This window comes from Callithrix jacchus, chromosome 1 (assembly GCF_049354715.1).
Source record: "Callithrix jacchus isolate 240 chromosome 1, calJac240_pri, whole genome shotgun sequence".
NCBI classification, from domain to species: Eukaryota; Metazoa; Chordata; class Mammalia; order Primates; family Cebidae; genus Callithrix; species Callithrix jacchus.
In genome coordinates, this window is record NC_133502.1 from 126,031,248 (window position 1) to 126,053,236 (window position 21,989).

At 42.3% G+C, this 21,989-nt stretch overlaps 1 protein-coding gene across 2 annotated transcripts in view; it reads left to right on the plus strand.

Annotated features, from left to right (window-relative positions):
* The window catches only part of ACER2 (alkaline ceramidase 2), a 44,112-nt gene that overhangs the window by 675 nt on the left and 21,448 nt on the right, over positions 1-21,989 (plus strand). For both annotated transcript variants that reach the window (XM_002742957.6, XM_078369965.1), the window contains exons 2-3: positions 13,523-13,637; positions 14,352-14,493. In XM_002742957.6, coding sequence (XP_002743003.1) covers positions 13,523-13,637; positions 14,352-14,493 — 257 coding nt within the window. The remainder of the gene's footprint in view (positions 1-13,522; positions 13,638-14,351; positions 14,494-21,989) is intronic.

The following is a 21,989-nucleotide window of genomic DNA, read 5'->3' on the forward strand; positions in this document are numbered from 1 at the left end:
TACCTACCTGCTCTCGGAGTGCCAGGAAGAGCACGCCCCCGGCTGGTCCCCGCGGCGGGCCCACTCCCACCAGGCAGACTTGCCCCACCCCCAAGAACATGACTTTGGTGGTCAAGTTATTTTTGCTCAGAATCAAGTGAATTACGACTTGTTCTTTTTTTCTTGCCTTTAGTGTACAGTCTTGCGTGAGCCCCTAATTCAGCTCCCCCTAGGACTGTGCTTTCTCCAGTTCTGAAGTCTGATGGGTGAAAGGAAAGTTTGGGAGTGATAACCTGGGGGTTTTGGACTTGCATAGGTCCCTAGCTAAGGGCAAGCAGAAACTTCCCCATTGCAGAATCTTGTGTGTTTTTAGTTCTTGTGGTAGGGAAGGGTTGCAGCTGGGAGAGGAAATGCCTCTTCTTTTCTCCATGTCCATGGCTCAGAATCCTGGTACTGAATGTGAGACTTTGCGTGATCATTTCTGTGGCTTATCTTTTCACCACCCAAACAAGGAAAACAGGAACTCCTGGTTTGGGTCATTGTGAATTCCAGGTTATTTAGGACTTTTCCTTTCGGATTTGCTAGAATGTCTTTGGCAGGAGTCAGGTAGCTTACTTCCTGCAGGGATCTCAGATGATCTAGTCCCTGTCCTTTATTCATCTGATGAGAAAATTGGGCTCTTGAAGAGGGAGCTGTCATGCTCACATTTCCGGCATGGCTGGGGCCTTAATCCAGAAGTCTGGCCTCTCCCTCTCCTCAGTGCTGAAATCCATGGCTGGTTTCCACACAAACACTCCAGCTTATTTTTTTTATGATTAGGTTAGTTCCTTAAGAAAACCTAAGGTTGGGCATTGTGGTTCACATCTTTATTCTTAGAGCTTTGGGAGGTCAAGGCGGATGAATCGCTTGAATCCAGGAGTTCTGGCAACATGGCAAAAGCTTATCTCTACAAAAAAATACAAAAATTAGCTGGATGTGTAATGCACACCTGTCATCCCAGCTACTTGCAAAGATGAGGTGGGAAGATCACCTGAGCCCGGGAGTTGGAGGCTGCAGTGAACCAAGATCGCGCCACTCCACTCCAGCCTGGGAAACAGGGTCTCAGAGAAAACCTGGCTATCTGCTGTCCACAGATACTGTGAAAGACAGTTAGTGGAAGTGGCCATGACTTATCTATTGCATAACCTCTCAGAGCATGCTGTCAGGGGTAAATAGTTGCACACAAAGGATGGGCTGGAGTAGTGCTGGGTACTTTCAATAAGGCAAAACACCAGTGGTAACACAAGTTGTCCATTTGTAAATGATAGTGAGAGAATAAAGATTTCACCAGAGTTCAAGAAGAAATGACAGCTTGGTGACAGGTTCTCACATACTTAGCAAGGTTATTGTCTGTGGAGTCTGGGGTCTGCAGAGAGGGTCTGGCTTGATTATTTTGGCCAAAAAAGCTAGTGTATGGTTTCTCTGAGTCTGCCTTGAAAAGCCCCATAATCCTGGATAAAAGGGAGAGTTTGTCTTTACTTTTAATCCAGTCCCATTGGAGCTGTTATTCTATGTAGTGAGTGCTAAAGTCTTTTTCAGAAATGAACTGTTGATCTTCTGCAATGTCTAGCTGATTAGCCCAGCTGGCCCATCTGACAAACTTTATTCCTTGGAATACTTTTTTTTTTTTTTTGAGACGGAGTTTCGCTCTTGTTACCCAGGCTGAAGTGCAATGGTGCGATCTCGGCTCACCTTAACCTCCGCCTCCTGGCTTCAGGCAATTCTGCCTCAGCCTCCTGAGTAGCTGGGATTACAGGCACGCGCCACCATGCCCAGCTAACTTTTTGTATTTTTAGTAGAGACGGGTTTCAACATGTTGACCAGGATGGTCTCGATCTCTTGACCTCGTGATCCACCCTCCTTGGCCTCCCAAAGTGCTGGGATTACAGGCTTGAGCCACCGCGCCCGGCCTGGAATACTCTTAAACCATAAAATTTTCTCTGGCAAAGCGGAGCACATAAGGTCTCATAGAATAAGTTCGCTGCCTAACTTTGTTGAGTGTAGGTCTAAATAATTTAGCAAAAAACGTTTCTTCCTCTCTGTTCTTATGTTTAAAATTATTATTATTTTTGAGACAGCCTTGGTCTGTCCTAGGCTTGAATGCTGTGGTGCTATCTTGGCTCACTGCCACCTCCACCTCCCGGGTTCAAGTGATTCTCCCAGCTCAGCTTTCCAAAGTGCTGGGATTACAGGCATGAAGCACCATGCCTGGCCTTCTCCTCTGCTCTTATGTACTACTTATATTCTGATGCTTATCACAGGACATTCCTTGCTTATCTTACTCCTGTGTTTAAAAGACTGTGAACTATTACATAGTGATAAATATCCTCTTAAATCCTCATAATAAGGCAACAGGTCTAACTACTCAGTTTATAGGAAACTAATAATCATTACCTGTTTTGAGAAAAAGTTGGAGGAATTGACAATGTTAAATCAGGAGAAGACCGGGAGAGGGATCTAGAACCTTCTTAATGGGTCTTAGGGGTAGCACATCACTACTACAACTTCAGATGCTACTGGCTACCATAACTTATTTGCTATGTGTTGAAGCTCTGCTGGGTACTCTATACTCACCCTAGACAGTGGGTGCTATTTATTATATCCATTTGATAAAGGTAGAAATTGGGGCCTAGAGAGTTTATGTTACTTCCTGTGGTCAAGAGCATAGCACAGCTGAAGTCAGAACTTGGTCCATTTGACTCTACCAAGAGAGTTGTCTTGAAGATATAAATGCCCTGTAACTAACTTAGATTTATCTATTTGGCATAGAATAGATATTTATTATTTAGTTATTCCTTAACTTAAAACTCCTGTGTTGGGACCATTTTATCTTTAATAAAAAACTCATAATGTTTGATATGAAAAAAGTTTACTTAAAGTAGTTTTTTAAAATGCTGTTTGTATTGGCTGGGGGTGGTGGATCACACCTGTAATCCCAGCACTTTAGGAGGCCATGACCGGCAGATCAAGAGGTCAGGAGATTGAGATCATCCTGGCCAACATGGTGAAACCATGTCTCTACTAAAAAGACAAAAATTAGCTGGGCATGGTGGCATGTGCCTGTAGACCCAGCTACTCGGGAGACTGAGGCAGGAGAATCGCTTGAACCCAGGAGGTGGAGGTTGCAGTGAGCCGAGATTGCACCACTGCATTCTAGCCTGGCGACAGAGCAGGACTTCATCTCAAAGAAAAAAAAAAAAAAAAAAAGGCTGTTTATTGTAAAAGTAATATGATCATGGCAAAAAATTTAGAGTTTCTAAGTTATAGAGTGAAAAATACCCTTCTGCATCTTTCTAGATATTTTCTAGGCATATAAAAAGCACATATAGCTGTGTCTGCATATAAAATATGCATGTATAAGGCTGGGCATGGTGGCTTATACCTGTAATCCCAGCACTTTGGGAGGCTGAGGTGGGCCAGGAGGATAGGGTGGTGGTTTTTGCAAGAAGGCTTCTGAAGAGGGTGGCCAAACTCGTCCTGAGTTTTTGCCTGAGACTTTTCTGATTTTAATACTGAAAGTCCCATGCCCTGGAAGCCTTCTCAGTCCCAGGCAAACCAGGAGAGTTGGTCATCCCAGGGGCAGAAGTTAAACAATGGAATGGGTAGGTAGGAAACAGCACACAATTAAGATGCACAGGCAATCCACTCAGCCAGTGTAAAAGTCCTTATCTGTTTATGAACCTGGTGTCCAGAATATGTATAGCCTGTTGTTTTGTCTTTATTTACCCTCTGACTGGAGAGTGCATATTCAGATATATCAGGATGAGACAGCAGTATGTTCATGAGATTATTTTGTAGCAAATGTTATGTGGAAATTCATAGAATGAGGAACTTTCTAAGGAAATAATTAATACATTTTTAAAAACTGTGGGCTAGGCGCAGTGGCTCACGCCTCTAATCCTAGTACTTTGGGAAGCTGAGGCTGGCAGATCACTTGAGACCAGCCTGAGCCACATGGTGAAACCCTGTCGCTACAAAAAGTACAAAAATTACCTGGACATGATGGCACATGCCTATGGTCTCAGTTACTCAGGAGGCTTAGATCAAGGCTGCAGTGAGCTGTGAGTATGCTATAATCTAATAATAGGCTTTAAAATATATCCCTTGACTGAACTATACTACAATTTCAGTGACCCATAAAATTTTGAGGGGAAGTTTATTTCTCAGTAGAGATGGAGCCATGAGTCCATTTTTAAACCATGACTGATTTGCTTTTTTACATTTCTTTTGGTGTTCCTTCATCTTTTTGTCTTGGGGACAGTCTCCTACTAATTTGTTCTTTTCCTTTCCGTATATTGATGTCTTTAAAAGGTACAATGGGGGCCAGCCAGCCTTGGTAGATGGCGTAGGCAGAAGCAATAATGTAATTTCAGTATTATTTGGGGGCATATGGCAAAATAGTGCTTCTAAGTGGTGCTTCTAATATGCACATATAAAGAAAATGTTTGGGCTGGGTGCAGTGACTCATGCCTGTAATCCCAGCACTTTGGGAGGCTGAGAAGGGCTGATCACTTGAGGTCAGGAGTTTGAGACCAGCCTGGCCAGCATGGTGAAACCCCATCTTTCCTAAAAAAATACAAAAAATTAGATGGGTGTGGTGGCATTCGCCTATAGTTCCAGCTACTTAACGGTCGGCTGAATCAGAACTACTTGAACCTGGGAGCAGATGTTGCAGTTAGCCAAGATTGTGCCACTGCACTCCAGCCTGGGCGACAGAGTGAGACTCCATCTAAAATAATAATAAAAATAATAATAAATTTTAAAAAAAGAAAATGTTTGATGTATCAAAATTTTGCTGTAGGTATTATATGACTTCATGCCTTTGCAAATAATATATAAATACATTTAAAAGTGATTAGCGTATGCATTGTGGTGGAAATATAACCCAAGAAAGCGTTAGGGGACAGCTTGGCAGTAGATAGTTGCACTTAGTAGAAGCGAGTTAGATGGAGAGGACTCAAGGCACTAGAGATCCTCTGGGGTAAAAATCACAATGCATTGTATTTCTCAACATTATAAGTGGGACTGTAAATTGATGCTCCTTCCACTGGAAAATGGCTAAACTGCTTCCATCTGCATCACTTACAGGAAGTGAGCTAAATCTATATTATCTATGATGAAAAGATTTGCAGGGCATATTGTTGAAGGAGAAAAGGAAGCTGTACAATGGGAATGTTACAATATGTGACATATATGTACCTATTCATGTAAACGTGAAGAAAATTAGAACAGTGGTTATCACTGGGGAAGAAGCTAGAAAGGAAACTTTATTCCTTTTTTACAAGAATACATTCATGTATATGAAGAAAGAAGGATCAGGTTTTAATTTATCTATGGTATAACAATTCTGTTTTTCTTCTCCTCTTTCTTCACTTCCTTGACTCCCCTTCATCTCCTTCTCCCCATTCATCTCCTTTTCTTCCTTTTATTTCTATGTTTAACAAGAGGAAAGCCACGTTTACATTAAAGCCAAGAAACTGGTCATATGTGCACAGTGTGTGATGCACAGTGGGTGATGCGATTCACAATTTTTAGATGCTAATGGAGGAGTTAAGCCAAGGAGGTCAGAATGTGAATGGATGGATTCGGGTTGAAAATCAGCTGGGGGCAGTAGAAGGAGCCTGGCGCTGTGGAAATTGGCTCTCTGACTTTAGCCAGCCTTGGAGCTTTTCAATGCTCTCAGCTATATCCCTTTGTAAAACAAGGGATGGTTTTTATTTTATTTTATTTTTTTGAGACACAGTTTCACTCTTGTCACTCAGGCTGGAGTGCGGTGGTGCGACCTCAGCTCATTGCACCTCTGCCTCCCTGGTTCAAGTGATTTTCCTGCCTCACCCTTTCCAGTAGCTGGGATTACAGGTGCCCAACTAATTTTTTTTTGTATTTTTAGTAGAGACAGGGTTTCGCCATGTTGGCCAGGGTGGTCTCGAACTTCTGACCTCCGGTGATCCACCCACCTCAGCCTCCCAAAGTGCTGGGATTACAGGCGTGAGCCACCGTGCCTGGACTAAGGGATGGTTTTTAAGATCCTTCTTAAAATGATCCTTATTAAAAAGCCCCTCATAAGGATCTTTGATTCTTTAAATGATTCCAGAAAGTTAAGTCAAATTGTCTTAGTTTGCAGATGACATGATTGTATATTTAGAAAACCCCATCATCTCAGCCCAAAAACTCCTTAAGCTGGTAAGCAACTTCAGCAAAGTCTTAGGGTACAAAATCAGTGTGCAAAAATTACAAGCATTCCTGTACACCAATAATAGACAGAGAGCCAAATCATGTATGAACTCCCATTCACAATTGCTACAAAGAGAATAAAATACCTGGGAATACAATTTACAAGGGATATGAAGGACCTCTTCAAAGAGAACTACAAACCACTGCTAAAGGAAGTAAGAGAGGACACAAAAAGATGGAAAAACATTCCATGCTCATGGATAGGAAGAATCAATATTGTGAAAATGGCCATACTGCCCAAAGTAATTTATAGATTCGATGCTATCCCCATGAAGCTACCATTGACTTTCTTCACAGAATTAGAAAAAACTACTTTAAATTTCATATGGAACCAAAAAAGAGCTCGTATAGCCAAAACAGTCCTAAGCAAAAAGAACAAAGCTGGAGGCATCACGCTACTTGATTTCAAACTATACTACAAGGTTACAGTAATCAAAATAGCACAATACTGGTACCAAAATGGATATGTAGACCAATGAAACAGAACAGAGGCCTCAGAAATAACGCCACACCTCTACAACTATCTGATCTTTGAAAAACCTGACAAAAATAAGCAATGAGGAAAAGATTCCCTATTTAATAAGTGGTGTTGGGAAAACTGGCTAGCCATATGCAGTGAACTGATACCAGACCCCTTCCTTACACTTTATACAAAAATTATCTCAAGATGGATTAAAGACTTAAGTGTGTGGCTGGGCGCAGTGGCTCATGCCTGTAATCCCAGCACTTTGGGAGACTGAGTCAGGTGGATCATGAGGTCAAGAGATCGAGATCATCCTGGCTAACATGAGGAGACCCCATCTCTACTAAAAATACAAAAAAAAATTAACAGGGTATGGTGACACAACCCTGTATCCTAGCTACTCAAGTGGCTGAGGTTGGAGAATCGCTTGAGCATAGGAGGTGGAGTTTGCAGTGAGGTGTGATCACACCACTGCATTCCAGCCTAGTGACAGAGAAGACTCCATCTCAAAAAAAAAAAAAGGCTTAAATGTAAGACCTAAAACCATAAAACCCTAGAAGAAAACCTATGCAGTACCATTCAGGACATAGGCCTGGGAAAAGACTTCATGACTAAAACACCAAAAGCAATGGCAACAAAAGCCAAAATTGACAAATGAGATCTAATTCAACTAAAGAGCTTCTGCACAACAAAAGAAACTATCATCAGAGTGAACAGGCAGCCTACAGAATGGGAGAAAATTTTTGCAATCTGTCCATCTAACAAAGGGCTAATATCCAGAATCTGCAAGGAACTTGTAAACCAATTTATAAGAAAAAAACAACCCCATCAGAAAGTGGGTGAAGGATATGAACAGACACTTCTCAAAAGAAGACATATATGAGGCCAACAAACATAGGAAAAAAAGCTCATCATCACTGGTCATTAGAGAAATGCAAATCAAAACCACAATGAGATACCATCTCATGCCAGTTTGAATGGCGATCATTAAAAAGTCAGGAGACAACAGATGCTGGAGAGGATGTGAAGAAATAGGAACACTTTACACTGTTGGGAGTGAAAATTAGTTCAACCATGTGGAAGACAGTGTGGTGATTCCTCAAGGATCTAGAACCAGAAATACCATTTGACCCATCAGTCCCATTACAAACCCAAAGGATTGTTAATCACTCTATTATAAAGACATATGCACATGTATGTTTATTGCAGCACTGTTCACAATAGCAAAGACTTGGAACCAGCATAAATGCCCATCAATGATAGAGTGGATAAAGAAAATGTGGCACATATACATCATGGAATATTATGCAGCCATAAAAAAGGATGAGTCCCTATCCTTTGCAGGGAAATGAATGAAGCTGGAAACCATCATTCTCAGTAAGCTAACACAGGAACAGAAAACCAAACACTGCATGTTCTCACTCATAGGTGGGAGTTGAACAAGGAGAACACATGGACGCAGGGAGGAGAACATCACCCATTGGGACCTGAAAGGGATGAGGGGCCAGGGGAGGGATAGGATTAGGAGAAATACCCAAAGTAGATGATGGGTTGATGGGTGCAGCAAACCACCATGGCACATGTGTACCTGTATAACAAACCTGCATGTTCTGCACATGTATCCCAGAACTTAAAGTGTAATTTAAAAAGAAGTTAAGGGCTTCAATCATAACAATGAACAAGGCCGGGCTCGGTAGCTTATGCCTGTAACTGGCTGAAGAGAATGGACCACCTGAGGTCAGAAGTTCCAGACAAGCCTGACCAACACAGTGAAACCCCATCTTTACTAAAAAAATAGAAAAAATTAGCTGGACCTGGTGGTGCATGCCTGTAGTCCCAGCTACTTGGGAGGCTGAGGCAGGAGAATTGCTTGAACCCGGGAGGCAGAGGTTGCAGTGAGTCGAGATTGTGCCACTGCACTCCAGCCTAGGCAAGTGACAGAGTGAGACTCTGTCTCAAAACAAAACAAAACAAAAACAAAGTGAACCAGCTAGAAAAAGGTACCCCTTTCTCCATAATGTTACAGCCTCCTGGATTTTAACCAAAGGCAGCAGCTCTGCTCCCATTCTGCCCCTGACCAAGGATTTTGTGCTCCTCCTTTGACTTGCATTTCTCTCCCCACCGTCTTTCTCCGCTTTCTAAAAAGAGTGTCATGCTTAGCTCCTCTCCTTCCCAGATGGTGGCAGAGGCAGGCCTTGGTCCCTGAAGTTGCCAGCCCTTACTTGCCCTATGCCTCAAGCTCTGGGGTTTGCTGAAGCGAGCATTCTGTTTAATTGTGTACCAGTGTGATTTCTTACGTCTGGGAAAGCTCTTCAGCCCTGCCCACTTCAGTTCAGTTCAGGTGCCCACCATCATGGTTTTTTCAGACATCCTCTAAGTGACCATTCTGGATTGTCCAACGTAAGTGACCATTCTTTTCTTCTGAAAGCCCTGTGCCCTTTGCTTTGCAGACTTCATCTTCCCTATCCACCTGTCTCTGAATGTGGTTTTTGTTGTTTGTTGTGTTTAGTCCAGGACCCCTCCTACCCCATCCCCATGGGTGTTACTCAGGTAGACTTAGCCATCATCTTCACGTTCGACATACTTCCTCTGTATGCTCAGTCCTGTACAAGGAGCCCCTCGCTCCACAATCAGAGATGAGACTTAAAAGCTGAATGTTCCTACCACTTGATATTTTCTAAAATGGCCTTAATTTAAAAACAAAAAAGAGAATATAACAAGTGTTGGCAAGGATGTGAGAAATTGGAACACTGTACACTGCTGATGGGAATATAAAAACACTGCTGTGGAAAAAGTTTGGTGGTTCCTCAGAATGTTAAAATGGAATTAGTTCACCAGCCAGTGCCTGAGTCCGTTCATGCTGCTATCACAAAAGACTTTAGACTGGGTAATTTGTAATAATGGAAATTCATTTCTTACAGTTACAGAGGCTGGAAAATCCAAGGTCGAGGTGCCAGCAGGTTTGGGGTCTGGTGAGGGCTCCCTGCTTCAAAGACGGAGTACGTGCTACACCCTCACACTGTGGGAAGGGTGAACACCTCCCTCACACCTCTGTTATGAGAGCGCTAATCCAATTTAACGCCTCCAAAGGTCTCACCTCTTAATATAGTCGTGTGTTCGGGATATATTCTGAGAAATGTATTGTCAGGGCCGGGTGTGGTGTGGTGGCTCACACCTATATCTCAGCACTTTGGAAGGCCTAGATGGATGGATCACGAGGTCAGGGGATTGAGACCATCCTGGCCAACATGGTGAAACCCCGTCTCTACTAAAATATAAAAAATTCACCGAGTGTAGTGGTATGTGCCTGTAGTTCCAGCTACTGGGGAGGCTGAGGCAGGGGAATCACTAGAACCTGAGAGGTAGAGGTTATAGTGAGCCAAGATTGTGCCACTGTACTTCATTCTGGTGACAGAGCAAGACTCTGACTCAAAAAAAAAATGTATTGTCAGAAGATTTTGTAATTGTACAATATTATAGACCATACTTACACAAACCTAGATAGTATAGCTTTGTACACACCCAGGCCTTATGGTATGGCCTATTGCTCATAGGATATAAACCTGTACAACATGTTACTGTACTGGACACTGTAGGCACCTGTAACACAACAGTAAATATTTGTATCTAAGCATACTTACACTTGGAAAAGTATCAGGAAAAATATGGCATAAAAGCTCCATTATAATATGGGTCCACTGTCATATATGTGGCTCTTCGTTGACTGAAATGTTATTATATGGCAAATTCTGATACTATCACATTGATTATTAAGTTTTAACATATAAATTTTGTGTGTGTGTGTGTGGGACATATTTAGACCACAGTACCCAGCAACCATTAATGTATGAGTGGATAAACAAAATGTAGTATATCCTTACAATGTAATGTTATTCAGCCATAAAAAAGAATAAGGTACTAGTATATGCTGTAATATGGATGAACCTTAAAAACATTATGGTAAGTGAAAAAATAAGCTAGATACAAAAGATCATATATTGTATGATTCCACTTATGTGAAATATTTGGAATAGGTAAAATCATAGTGATAAAAGGCAGATTGGTGGTTGCCAGGGCCGAGGGAGGGAGAAATGAGGAGTGACTGCTTAATGAGAATAGCGTTTCTTTTCAGGGTGATGAAAACATTTTTGGAACTAGATAGAGGAGATGGTTGCTCATTATGAATGTGCTAAATGTCACTGAATTGTATACTTTAAAACAGTTTTATGGTATGTGAATTTTATCTTAAAAAGTTCAGGAAAAAAAAAGCTATGAGTCTGTGAAACAACCCCAAAATTAGCCAAACAAAAAGTGAGTTAAAGTAATTAGGGGTGAGGTTCAAGGGTTATGCTATCCAATATGACAGTCACTGGCGGCATGTAGCTGGCTGTTGAACACAGGAAATGTGCCTAGCCCAAACTGAGGCTTGTTGGGAGCATGAAATTTACACTGTTCTTCAAGTCCTTAGTGTGAACAAAAGAATGTAAAGTAGGCTAGGCACAGTGACTCATGCCTATAATCCTAGCACTTTGGGAGTCTGAGGTGGGAAAATTGCTTGAGGCCAGGAGTGCACAGCATGGTGGTGCATGCCTATAATCCTAGCTATTCAAGAGGCTGAGGCTGGAGGCTCCCTTAAGCCTGGGAGTTAGAGGCTGCAGGGAGCTGATCCCACCACTGGACTCTGGCCTGCTTGACAGAGTAAGACCCAGTATCTCAGAAAAAAAAGCAAACTGTCTCATTAATGATATTTAATAGTGATTATATGTTCAAATGACAATATTTTGAATATATTGTATTAAATAAGATAGATTATTAAAAATTTAAAGAAGTTGAATGCCCATGGAGACATAACACGGAGGTTTAAATCCACACCAAAGTCTATGAGATAAAATGATACCATTTTAAAGCTGGGCAGAAACTTTCAAATCTGATCTTTACCTAAAAATAGGTTTTGATTAGGATGAGAAAGCTGTCAAAGGACAACTAAGGGGGATACTAGAAAGAGTCCTCTTTTCCTGTAGGCCCAGGGGAAAAGGCTGGCCAGGCTGGGAAGGATGATTGGAGCTGAACAATGTCTACTCTTTTTTATGCCTTCATTAAACTCTTTTTTTAAACCATTTTTTCATATAGACCTTATTTTTAAAAAGGTAAATGCAGATGGGTGTGGTGGCTCACGCCTGTCATCCCAGCACTTTGGGAGGCTGAGGAGTGGCTCACCTGAGAGACCAGCCTGGCCAACATGGTGGTTAGTAGAAACCCAGTCTCTACTACAAATACAAAAATTAGCTGGGTGTGGTGGTGAGTGCCTGTAGTCCCAGCTACTCAGGAGACTGAGGCAGGAGAATCTCTTGAACATGGGAGGCAGAGGTTGCAGTGTGAGAGACTGTGCCATTGAACTGCAGCCTGGGCAACGAGAAAGAAACTCTGCCTCATAAATAAATAAATAAATAAATGCAGCCAGGCATGGTGGCATGCTGCTAGTCCTACCTACTTGGGAGGCTCTGGTGGGAGGATCGCTTCAGCCCAGCCTGGACAACATAGCTAGACCATGTTTCTTAAAAAAAAGATAATAGGGCCGGGCGTGGTGGCTCAAACCTGTAATCCCAGCACTTTGGGAGGCGAGGCGGGTGGATCACAAGGTCAAGAGAGCCAGACCATCCTGGTCAACATGGTGAAACCCTGTCTCTACAAAAAATTAGCTGGACATGGTGGCATGTACCTGTAATCCCAGCTACTCAGGAGGCTGAGGCAGGATAATTGCCTGAACCCAGGAGGCGGAGGTTGCGGTGAGCCGAGATCGCGCCATTGCACTCCAGCCTGGGTAACAAGAGTGAAACTCCGTCTCAAAAAAAAAAAAAAAAAAAGGCCAGCGCCATGGCTCACACCTGTAATCCCAGCACTTTGGGAGGCTAAGGAAGGTGGATCACCAGGTCAAGAGATTGAGACCATCCTGACCAACATGTTGAATCTCCATCTCTTCCAAAAATACAAAAATTAGTTGGGCTTGGTGGCACATGACAGTCCCAGCTACTCAGGAAGCTGAGGCCGATGAATCACTTGAACCCAGGAGGCGGAGGTTGCAGTGAGCTGAGATCACGCCCGCTGCACTCTAGCCTGGTGACAGAGCAAGACTCTGTCTCAAAAAAAAAAAAAAAATTATGAAAAAAAGTAAGTGCAAGTAAATTAGAATGCTTCATAATTAAGCTTGCAATTACTGGTTCTTTGAATCAGGAACTTGGGCAGCTTTCATAGACTGCAGTGTTTTTATAGCTGCTCCTATGATCAAAGCAGCAGCAGGGAGCCCCTTAAATGGTCATTTAAAATTTTTAAATTTTCCTGATTCTATATCTGTTGTCAAAAAAAGTGTAAGAGACTGGGTGTGGTGGCTCACACTTGTAATCCCAGCACTTTGGGGGGCTGAGGTGGGTGGATCACTTGAGGTCAGGAGTTCAAGACCAGCCTGGCCAATATGGGGAAATCCCATCTCTACTAAAAATACAAAAATTAGCCAGGCGTGGTGGTGGGTGCCTGTAGTCCCAGCTCCTCGGGAGGCTGAGGCAGGAGAATTGCTTGAACTCGGGAGGTGGAGGTTGCAGTGAGCTGACATTGTACCACTGCACTTCAGCCTGGGTGGCAGGCTGAGACCCATCTCAAAGAAAGAAAGAAAGAAAGAAAAATGCAAGAACTGAAACAAGATGTATGACCACATTTATCTCAGTTTGCAAGGACATACTTGAAAGAGGCCACTTTCTTTTTTTACCCTTTTTACTTTATACTCATCTTTGTGTTTTACATTTTTTCCTGCAGATCAGCAATGTCTTGTTTTTCATTTTACCGCCCATCTGCATGTGCTTGTTTCGTCAGTATGCAACATGCTTCAACAGCGGCATCTACTTAATATGGACTCTTTTAGTTGTAGTGGGTAAGTGGAGTAGTTTGGGAACATGGGCTGAACGGGAGGAAAAGGAATTCCACATACTTCCGGTCCCCTTTGAACATAATGTTTTGTAAACTAAAGTCACTCTGAGGTCTTAGCAAACTTTTTTTCTGCTTGCTTGCTGGCAAAGGACTCTTGAATTCAGGCTTGATAACAAGGTTGGCATTACTATCACTTGCCTGCATTTGAGACTTCATTTGTATAGTTGCTATTGGGGCAATGCCAGTGCAGTTTTCTGAAAGCGGCTGAAGAAAGTCGTGTGAAACAATTGAACTCTGGGGAGGCTGGTTTCTAATGGACTAAAATTGAAGAAAAAAATATAGATGTTTTGTGAAATACTTGTATCATTTCCATTTCCTCCCACAGGCAGATTGGGAATTCTTTACACTGAGGGAAAGTTGACTTTTATTTACTGCCTCTTCCCATAAAGGCTCTGTGGATGAAGGCAGAATGTGTTTAACTGTGGAACTGTTAAAGTTCTGATGTGCTAATATTTGGGCCCTGGTTGAAATCCTCTTTCTAGACTTGAGGCTTGCATGCCTGAGTGGTGTGAATTTCTTTCTTCAGTTTCTTTTTTCAGAGAGAGAGAGTGATCTGGTGACTGTGATAACTGTTGGTGAAAGGACTATCCTTAAGCAGTATATTGAATTTGTGTCTCTTCTGTGGTGACCTTTTTATATTGGTTGTAATTGATTCTAGGAATTGGATCTGTCTACTTCCATGCAACCCTTAGTTTCCTGGGTCAGATGCTTGATGAACTTGCAATCCTTTGGGTTCTGATGTGTGCTTTGGCCATGTGGTTCCCCAGAAGGTATCTACCAAAGATCTTTCGGAATGACCGGTAAGCTTGCACTAAACATTTTTGCATTTGCCACTAGGTGTGGTACCCCCTATAACAATGTATATATGAAGAAAAATAGCACATAATTGAGTTCAGCCTAGTGATGAGCTTATCATATACTTGTTCAATATCTACTGATTGTTTTTATGATCCACCAATATAAATAAACTGGCAGATTAAAGAGGGAATTTTAATGCTTGGGGAAGAACTGATATAACATCAGGGACAAAGAGTCAAATAGTGTCCTTGTTTGATATGAGCAAGAATGGAAAGACCTTCAGTGGGGGCAACATACTGAATGGTGATTTGATACTTTTTGATTTTCTGCTACAACATTTCCTTGAGACAAATCCAACTCCACCAGTTTTATACATCTGAAGTAGACTCCAGACTGATAAACTGGTTCTTGGCGCTATAGATACTGTAGTTTTCAAGTTGCTTCTTTTTTTTGCTTCTGATGAGAGCTGTGTACCTGTGTGCACTCACATGAGTGTGTGTACGTGCACACAAACACATACACACTCTTATATACTGTATATATGTTCAAACTGGAAACCCAGAATTTCAGGAAGGATGCATTTTAATAGCCATTGTGTTAGGGTTATACAGTTATTCATCCAGTAAATATTTTTGAACACTTACATTTTACTATGCATTTTTCTAGGCATTGGAATATCACGGTAAACAAAACAGCAGAGTCTTCCTCTAATGAGCTTACATTGAAGTTGGGGAGATTACAAATCAACAAACAAACAAGTAAATAATATAATGTTAGAATATGTTGGGTACTGTGATGAAAAGTGAAGCTGATAAGGGTTTAGTGGTGACTTAGGGTGCTGATTTAGAGTTTGGTCAGAGAAAGTCTTTCTGAGGTGTGTGAAGTTTGTTACTATCTAAAGGCACAGAGGAGATTTAGCTCAATAAAGATGAGAAACATTCCCCGAACACATTACCCACATTCTCTATAGGACACTGTTTTGTCAAAATATGTATAATTATGGCTAAATAGTCTAAAACTATGGATTCAATGAAGCAAATGTGCCCATGGAAGAGTTATACCAGGAAAAGAAAATAATTCATTATAGTTTTACTGGCAGTTTGAAAGGGGACAGGAGCTGTGCAGCTGCTGAGGACTAAGGCTGCTATCTGTGGACACAAATGGAGAAGCATCTATGAAAAATGCTGGCTGCAAGGAGCACATTATATAATTGTGTGTATGATATCCTAATTTTAGAATGAATGAACTAAACTCTTTCTCAGTATGTTTTTGTATTTGCACAAAACTGCCTGGGAGGTGAGGACACCTAACTATAGCCATTGGCTATTCTTGGGAATTACAGTAGAGAGGGACAGCCACTTTTACCTTTCATCTGAACTGGTTGATTTTTTTTCCTTCCTCTCTCTTCCTTCCTTCCTTCCCTCCCCTTCCTTCCTTCCTTCCTTCCTTCCTTCCTTCCTTCCTTCCTTCCTTCCTTCCTTCCTTCCTTTTTCTTTTTCTTTCTCTCTTTCTTCCTCCCTCCCTCCCTCTCTCCCTCCCTCCCTTCCTTCCTTCCCTCCCCTTTCTTTCTTTTCTTTTCTTTCTTTCTCTCTCTCTCTCTCTTTCTCTCTTCATCTCTCCCTCTCTCCCTCCCTCCCTTCCTTTTTTCCTTCCTTCCTTTTTTTGTCTCACTCTGTGTCCAGGCTAGTGTGCAGTGGAGTGATCTTGGCTCAATGCAGCCTCAACCTCCCCAGGCTCAGGTTGTTCCCCCTACCTCAGCCTTCCCAGGAACTGGGACTACAGGTGCATGCCACCACGTCTGCCTAATCTTTGTATTTTTCATAGAGAAGAGGTCTTGTTATGTTGCCCAGGTTGGTCTTGAATTCTTGGGCTCAAGCAATCCGCCCACTTCAGTTTCCCAAAGTACTGAGGCTACAGATGTGAACCACTGCACTTGGCCTAATTTTTTTTTTTTTAAATAGAGATAGGTTCTTGTCATGTTGCCAAGGCTGGTCTCAAACTTCTGGGCTCAAGTGGTCTTCCCATTTGGCCTCCCAAAATGCTGGGATTATAGGCACAAGCCTCTGCACTTGGCCATGGCCTAATTTTTAATACTAAATATTTATTTTAAAATGAGATAGGGAGAAAACATGCTTTGATTGGATTAGCTGTACAATCTTATCCTGAGAAGCAGGATTTGAATTGAATAGTATAATCTCTGAGTATCCATTAGCAGATAGAAGTATCCTCAAGAAGGTTGCTTATCAGAAAATGAGATAGCAAGAGAGTAAAAGAGGTGGTGGGGCAGGGAGGAGGAGGAGAGAGATAGAGAGAAAGAGAGCAAGGGTGTGAGAGACAGAGAAAGAGCTGTTTGCAAGTAGAAGTTCCTCGTCTTAGATGAAAAGTGGTTCTCCATCTTGCTGAGGCCTTCCAATCGGCAGGGAAAATATGCTTTCAAATGTGGCCAGGTTGGTTTACGCGGTCTCCAGTTTCCAGTCCTTTTTAGTTTCCTCGTTCAACTTTAGGAGAAGTCTTTGGAGGCGGGGAAGGGGTTAAGGATGCAGATGGAGGTAAAGGGCACCAGGTAGGGTCATGAGATGGTTCTGCACTTAGGCACATTTTGACTCTGCCTGAAAAACAAGCCATTTACCTTTTAGCTTTTCCCTGTCTTGAAACGTACCCACCAGTCACCACCATCCTTTCTCTAAACCTGGTGTACATTAGATTGAGAGCCGAGGAACCACTTTGCTCATAGATGTTGTCTTTCAAGTCCCGAAATCTGAGTAAGATATTAAAGAAATCGGAATAAAGGTTTTGTGTTTGTGACATTCTGGAGGCCTGGATTGAAATTCCAAGGGACAGTTTTTAATATATTCATTACAGAAAACCTTGTTTTATTTTCTTTTCTTGGTTCCTGGAGGTAGGGGGAATGCTGTTTGAGCAGGAAAGAAGAAAATAGGGTGATGACATTGGTAGTTAAAGCTTATCACTTACTTTTCTCTCTCTCTCTCTCTCTCTCTCTCTCTCTCTCTCTCTCTCTCTCTCTCTCTCTCTCTGTATCTATCTTGTCGCCCAGGCTGGAGTGCAATGGCATGATCTTGGCTCACTGCAACCTCCACCTCCCAGGTTCAAGCAATTCTCCTGCCTCAGCCTCTCGAGTAGCTGGGACTACAGCCATGAGCCATCACGACCAGCTAATTTTTGCATTTTTAGTAGAGACATAGTTTCACCATGCTGGCCAGGATGGCCTCCATCTCTCGACCTTGTGATCCACCCACCTCAGCCTCCCAAAGTGCTGGGATTACAGGCGTGAGCCACTGCACCTGGCAAGGCTTACCAACTTTAATAATTAAAACAGAGCCAGGTGTAGTAGTACATGCCTGTAGTCCCAACCACTCAGGAAACTGAGCACAGGAGTTTGAGCCCAGCCTGAGCAACACAGTGAAACCTCATTAAAAAATAGAAAAAAAAAAAAGAAAACATATTGTGAGGAAGAGTTGTCTGTGACTGTTTGGGACATCAGCGGCCTACAGCATTTCTCTGGGGAAGATGTGAAAATACAGCCACTCTGTCCTCCTTTGGAGGCAGTGGGTACCATATGTATATATATCCCTGGCTTTGGAAACAATCTGGGTTTGAATCCTAGCTTTACAATTTGCAAACTGTATGACTTGTCTTGACTCTTTCTATTTCCTCATGTGAAAAATTAGGTAAACAATACTGTTGATCTCTGGGACCTTTGAGACGATCCTGTAGAGCACTTAGCACAATATTAAGCAACATGGAGAGGGCTCAGTCAAAGTTAGCTCTCCTGACTGCCTGGGGCATGGAGAGGAGAGTTCTGCCTAGCATTTCTGAGATATGCCTACGAATTGATGGAGAGAATGGATATTGAACATTTTAATGAGCAAAGAAATAAAAGGTGCATGTTAAGGGAAAAGTAAATAAGGATTTCAACTCTATTTGTACATCTTCAATTTTCCAGTGACCAGGGAGGACAAGAAGGCCACGCCTCTTTGCATGTACTTTGCTGTCCATGATGTGGGACAGGTGGCAGCTCTGCAGTAGAAGTGGCAGACCAGACCAAAGAAATCACGTCAAAACTGATTTCTGTAGATCAGGGATTTCTGGTTTATCTGCCTGAACTTACAAATAGTAAACATTTATCTCCTTTTCTTTCTTTTTCCCTTCCCTCCATTCCTTCCCTCCCTCTCTCCCTCCTCCCTTCCTCCCTTCCTTGATATAGACTTTGCTGGAAAATATTCTTTTTTTTTTTTTTTTTTTAGATGGAGTTTTGCTCTTACTGCCCAGGCTGGAGTGCAACGGTCCAATCTTGACTCACTGTAACCTCTGCCTCCCGTGTTCAAGCAATTCTCCTGCCTCACCTTCCCGAGTAGCTGGGATTATAGGCACGTGCCACCATGCGTGGCTAATTTTTGTATTTTTCATAGAGATGAAGTTTTGTCATGTTGGCTTGGCTGGTCTCTAATTCCCGACCTTGGGTGATCTGCCAACCTTGGCCTCCCAAAGTGCTGAGATTACAGGTATGAGCCACCACCACTTCTGGCCTTTGCTGGAATATTCTAAACACACATTAAAAATAGTTTTAATGTGAGATTTTTGGAGAAGAGACAGTAGAGTGTGGTGGCTGAGTTTGGATCAGACAACATGGCTTTGAATAAAAATTCACTAAAAGAAAAAAGGTTCTGGGACCCCATTTTGCTTATCTGTAAAGTAGAGATTATGAAAGTATCTTCCTCATGGGGTCAGAAATACACGGGAAAATTAGGTAAGACATATAGTGCAGTGGCTCACACAGAGTGAAGTCTCAATAAGCGCTGGTGGTTGTTATGAATGTCTTAGTGTTTTTTTTTTTTTGAAATGAAGTCTTGTTGTTTTGCCCAGTCTAGAGTGCAGTAGAGTGATCTCGGCTCACTGCAACCTCTTCTCCAGGGTTCAAGCGATTCTTCTGCCTCAGCTTCCAAGTAGCCACTTGCTACCATGCCCAGCTAATTTGTATTTTTAGTAGAGACGGGGTTTCACCAGGTTGGCCAGGCTGGTCTTGAACTCCTGACCTCAAGTGATCCACCCACCTTGGCCTCCCGAAGTGCTGGGATTATAGGCATGAGCCATTGTGCCCAGCCTGAATTTTTTATTGATATATAATAGTTCTACATATTTTATATAGGGAAATTATTAATATTCATTATATCAATAGGATATAAATGTTGGTTTTAAAGAAAAAAACTTTCTTTCATCTTGCCTAGACTTTTCTAAGACTATGCAAGACATTCAACTATTGATGGTTATTAATATTTTTTAGATATTTTTATTTTGAGAAAAGAAATGAGAATAAGGAACTATTACAGGGTAATTGAAACCCCCCCCTTTTTTGTGACAGGGTCTCACTCTGTTGCCCAGGCTGTAGTGCAGTGGCGCAATCACAGTTCACTGCAACCTCTGCCTCCTACACTCAAATGATCCTCCTACCTCAGCCTCCCGAGAGGCCGGGACCAAAGGTGCCTATCACTGCACCTGGCTAATTTTTGTATTTTTTGTAGAGACAAGGTTTTATCATGTTGCCCCGGCTGGTCTCAAATTCCTGGGCTCAAGAGATCCTCCCACCTTGGCCTCTCAGTGCTGGGACGACAGGTGTGAGCCACTGTGCCCAACCTTGTATCCACTTCTTAAATGATTTATTCTGCTGTACTTGTTATGATTTTGTCTTTATAAAATCTCAGGAGAGCCTTCACTTTATAATCCACTTTAGTTTTTGAATCCTGAATGGCAAGGGAGCAGTCTGGGATCTGCCCTCCTTGCTAACATTCTTGCTGGATGACTTGAAGCTGGAATCTTAAACTCTCTGGGCCTTAGTGCTTTAGTTATAAAATAACAGGGTTGGACTAGCTCTCCGAGGTCCCTTTCATGACCAAATGCTATAGTGCTGTAACTATCAAGGGCTGGCTGTTCTAAATAAATTATGTTTTAGTAGCTTATAGCAGTGGATCTTAACCAGGGACATTTCCAATTCTTACAGGACATTTAGAAAGTTTGTGGACATGTTTTTGATGGTCACTATGATGGGAGGTTTTATCATTTATAAATTTCATTTCATTTCAGAAGAACAAAAACATTACCATTACTTTAAAGGGCAGCCAATGATAGTGGTTTTCAAGCCTAAAAAGTAAAAAGTGGTTTTACATTTTACCAAAGTAAAAAGGGACACAGGGTATAGGCTTGAAAATGACTGCTTTAAAGGGTAGTTAATGATAACAGTAACGGCTTTACTATAAAAATATTATGATGATGGTACTGGGTTATTAAATTTTGGTTTGGAGAATATAGGAAGCAGTGGTGCTAAGGGTTTCCTGACCTTGTGTTTCAGTGTGAGACCCTAATGGGCTGGAAAGTTGAAAACAGGACCAGAGGCTGTCATCAATCACAGTTTAGAAAAACATGCTGTTGGGACCTCTTACTCCTGGATATTTCCAGCTCTCTTTTTCCCAGGGCCTCTGTTGACTCTGGGGTCTGCTGGGCTGGCTGGCTAGCTTTCTGCTGGCCACATGGCCTCCATTTACTTCTCCTGGCTTCAGAAACTTGTGTTCACAGGATGTTCTCGTTGGCCAGCACATTCCTGTACACCTTCTGGACCAGACAAGGGGAGGTGTCTGCAGATGGCCTCCTCTAAAGAAAACATGTTTCATAGCTGGGTGTGGTGGCTTATGCCTGTAATTTCAGCACTTTGGGAGGCCGAGGCAGGTGGATCACCTAGGTCAGGAGTTCAAGATTATCCTAGTCAGCATGGTGAAACCCCGTGCCTACTAAAAATATAAAAATTAGCTAGGTGTGGTAGCGGGTACCTGTAATCCCAGCTACTCTGGAGGCTAAGGCAGGAGAATCGCTTGAACCCGGGAGGCGGAGGTTGCAGTGAGCCAAGATTGAGCCATTATACTCCAGCCTGGGCAACAGAGGGGGACTCTGTCTCAAAAAAAAAACAAAAAAACCCAGAAAGCATGTGTTTTCAAGCTTACTGCCTTTAAACCATTTGGCAGTACTCTGTGGAGCCTTTGGTGATTGCAACAGCAACTCAGTCACATTTTCTCTGAGAGTATGATATCAACAACAATAATATTATTTAAAGTAATATTTATTTTTTGGTGGCACATGCCTTTAGTCCCAGCTAAAGGACCCTGAGGCAGAAGAATTGCTTGAATCCGGGAGGCGGAGGTTGCAGTGAGTCAAGATTGTGCCACTGCACTTCAGCCTGGGTGACAGAGACTCCATCTCAAAAAAACAAAACAAAATGCAAAAACAAAACAAAAAAGTAGTATTTATTTTTTAAAATGATGGTAAGGATAAAAGTAGTAATGGATTTTATTAGCACATAACATGTACCGGGCACTGTGTTAATGCTTACAAGAACACTATGAGGCACAATGTCTTAATTTTTATGTGGGAAAGCCTGAAAGAGTTGAGTTATTTGCCAAAGGTCTCACAGCTAGTAAGCAATGGAGGCAGG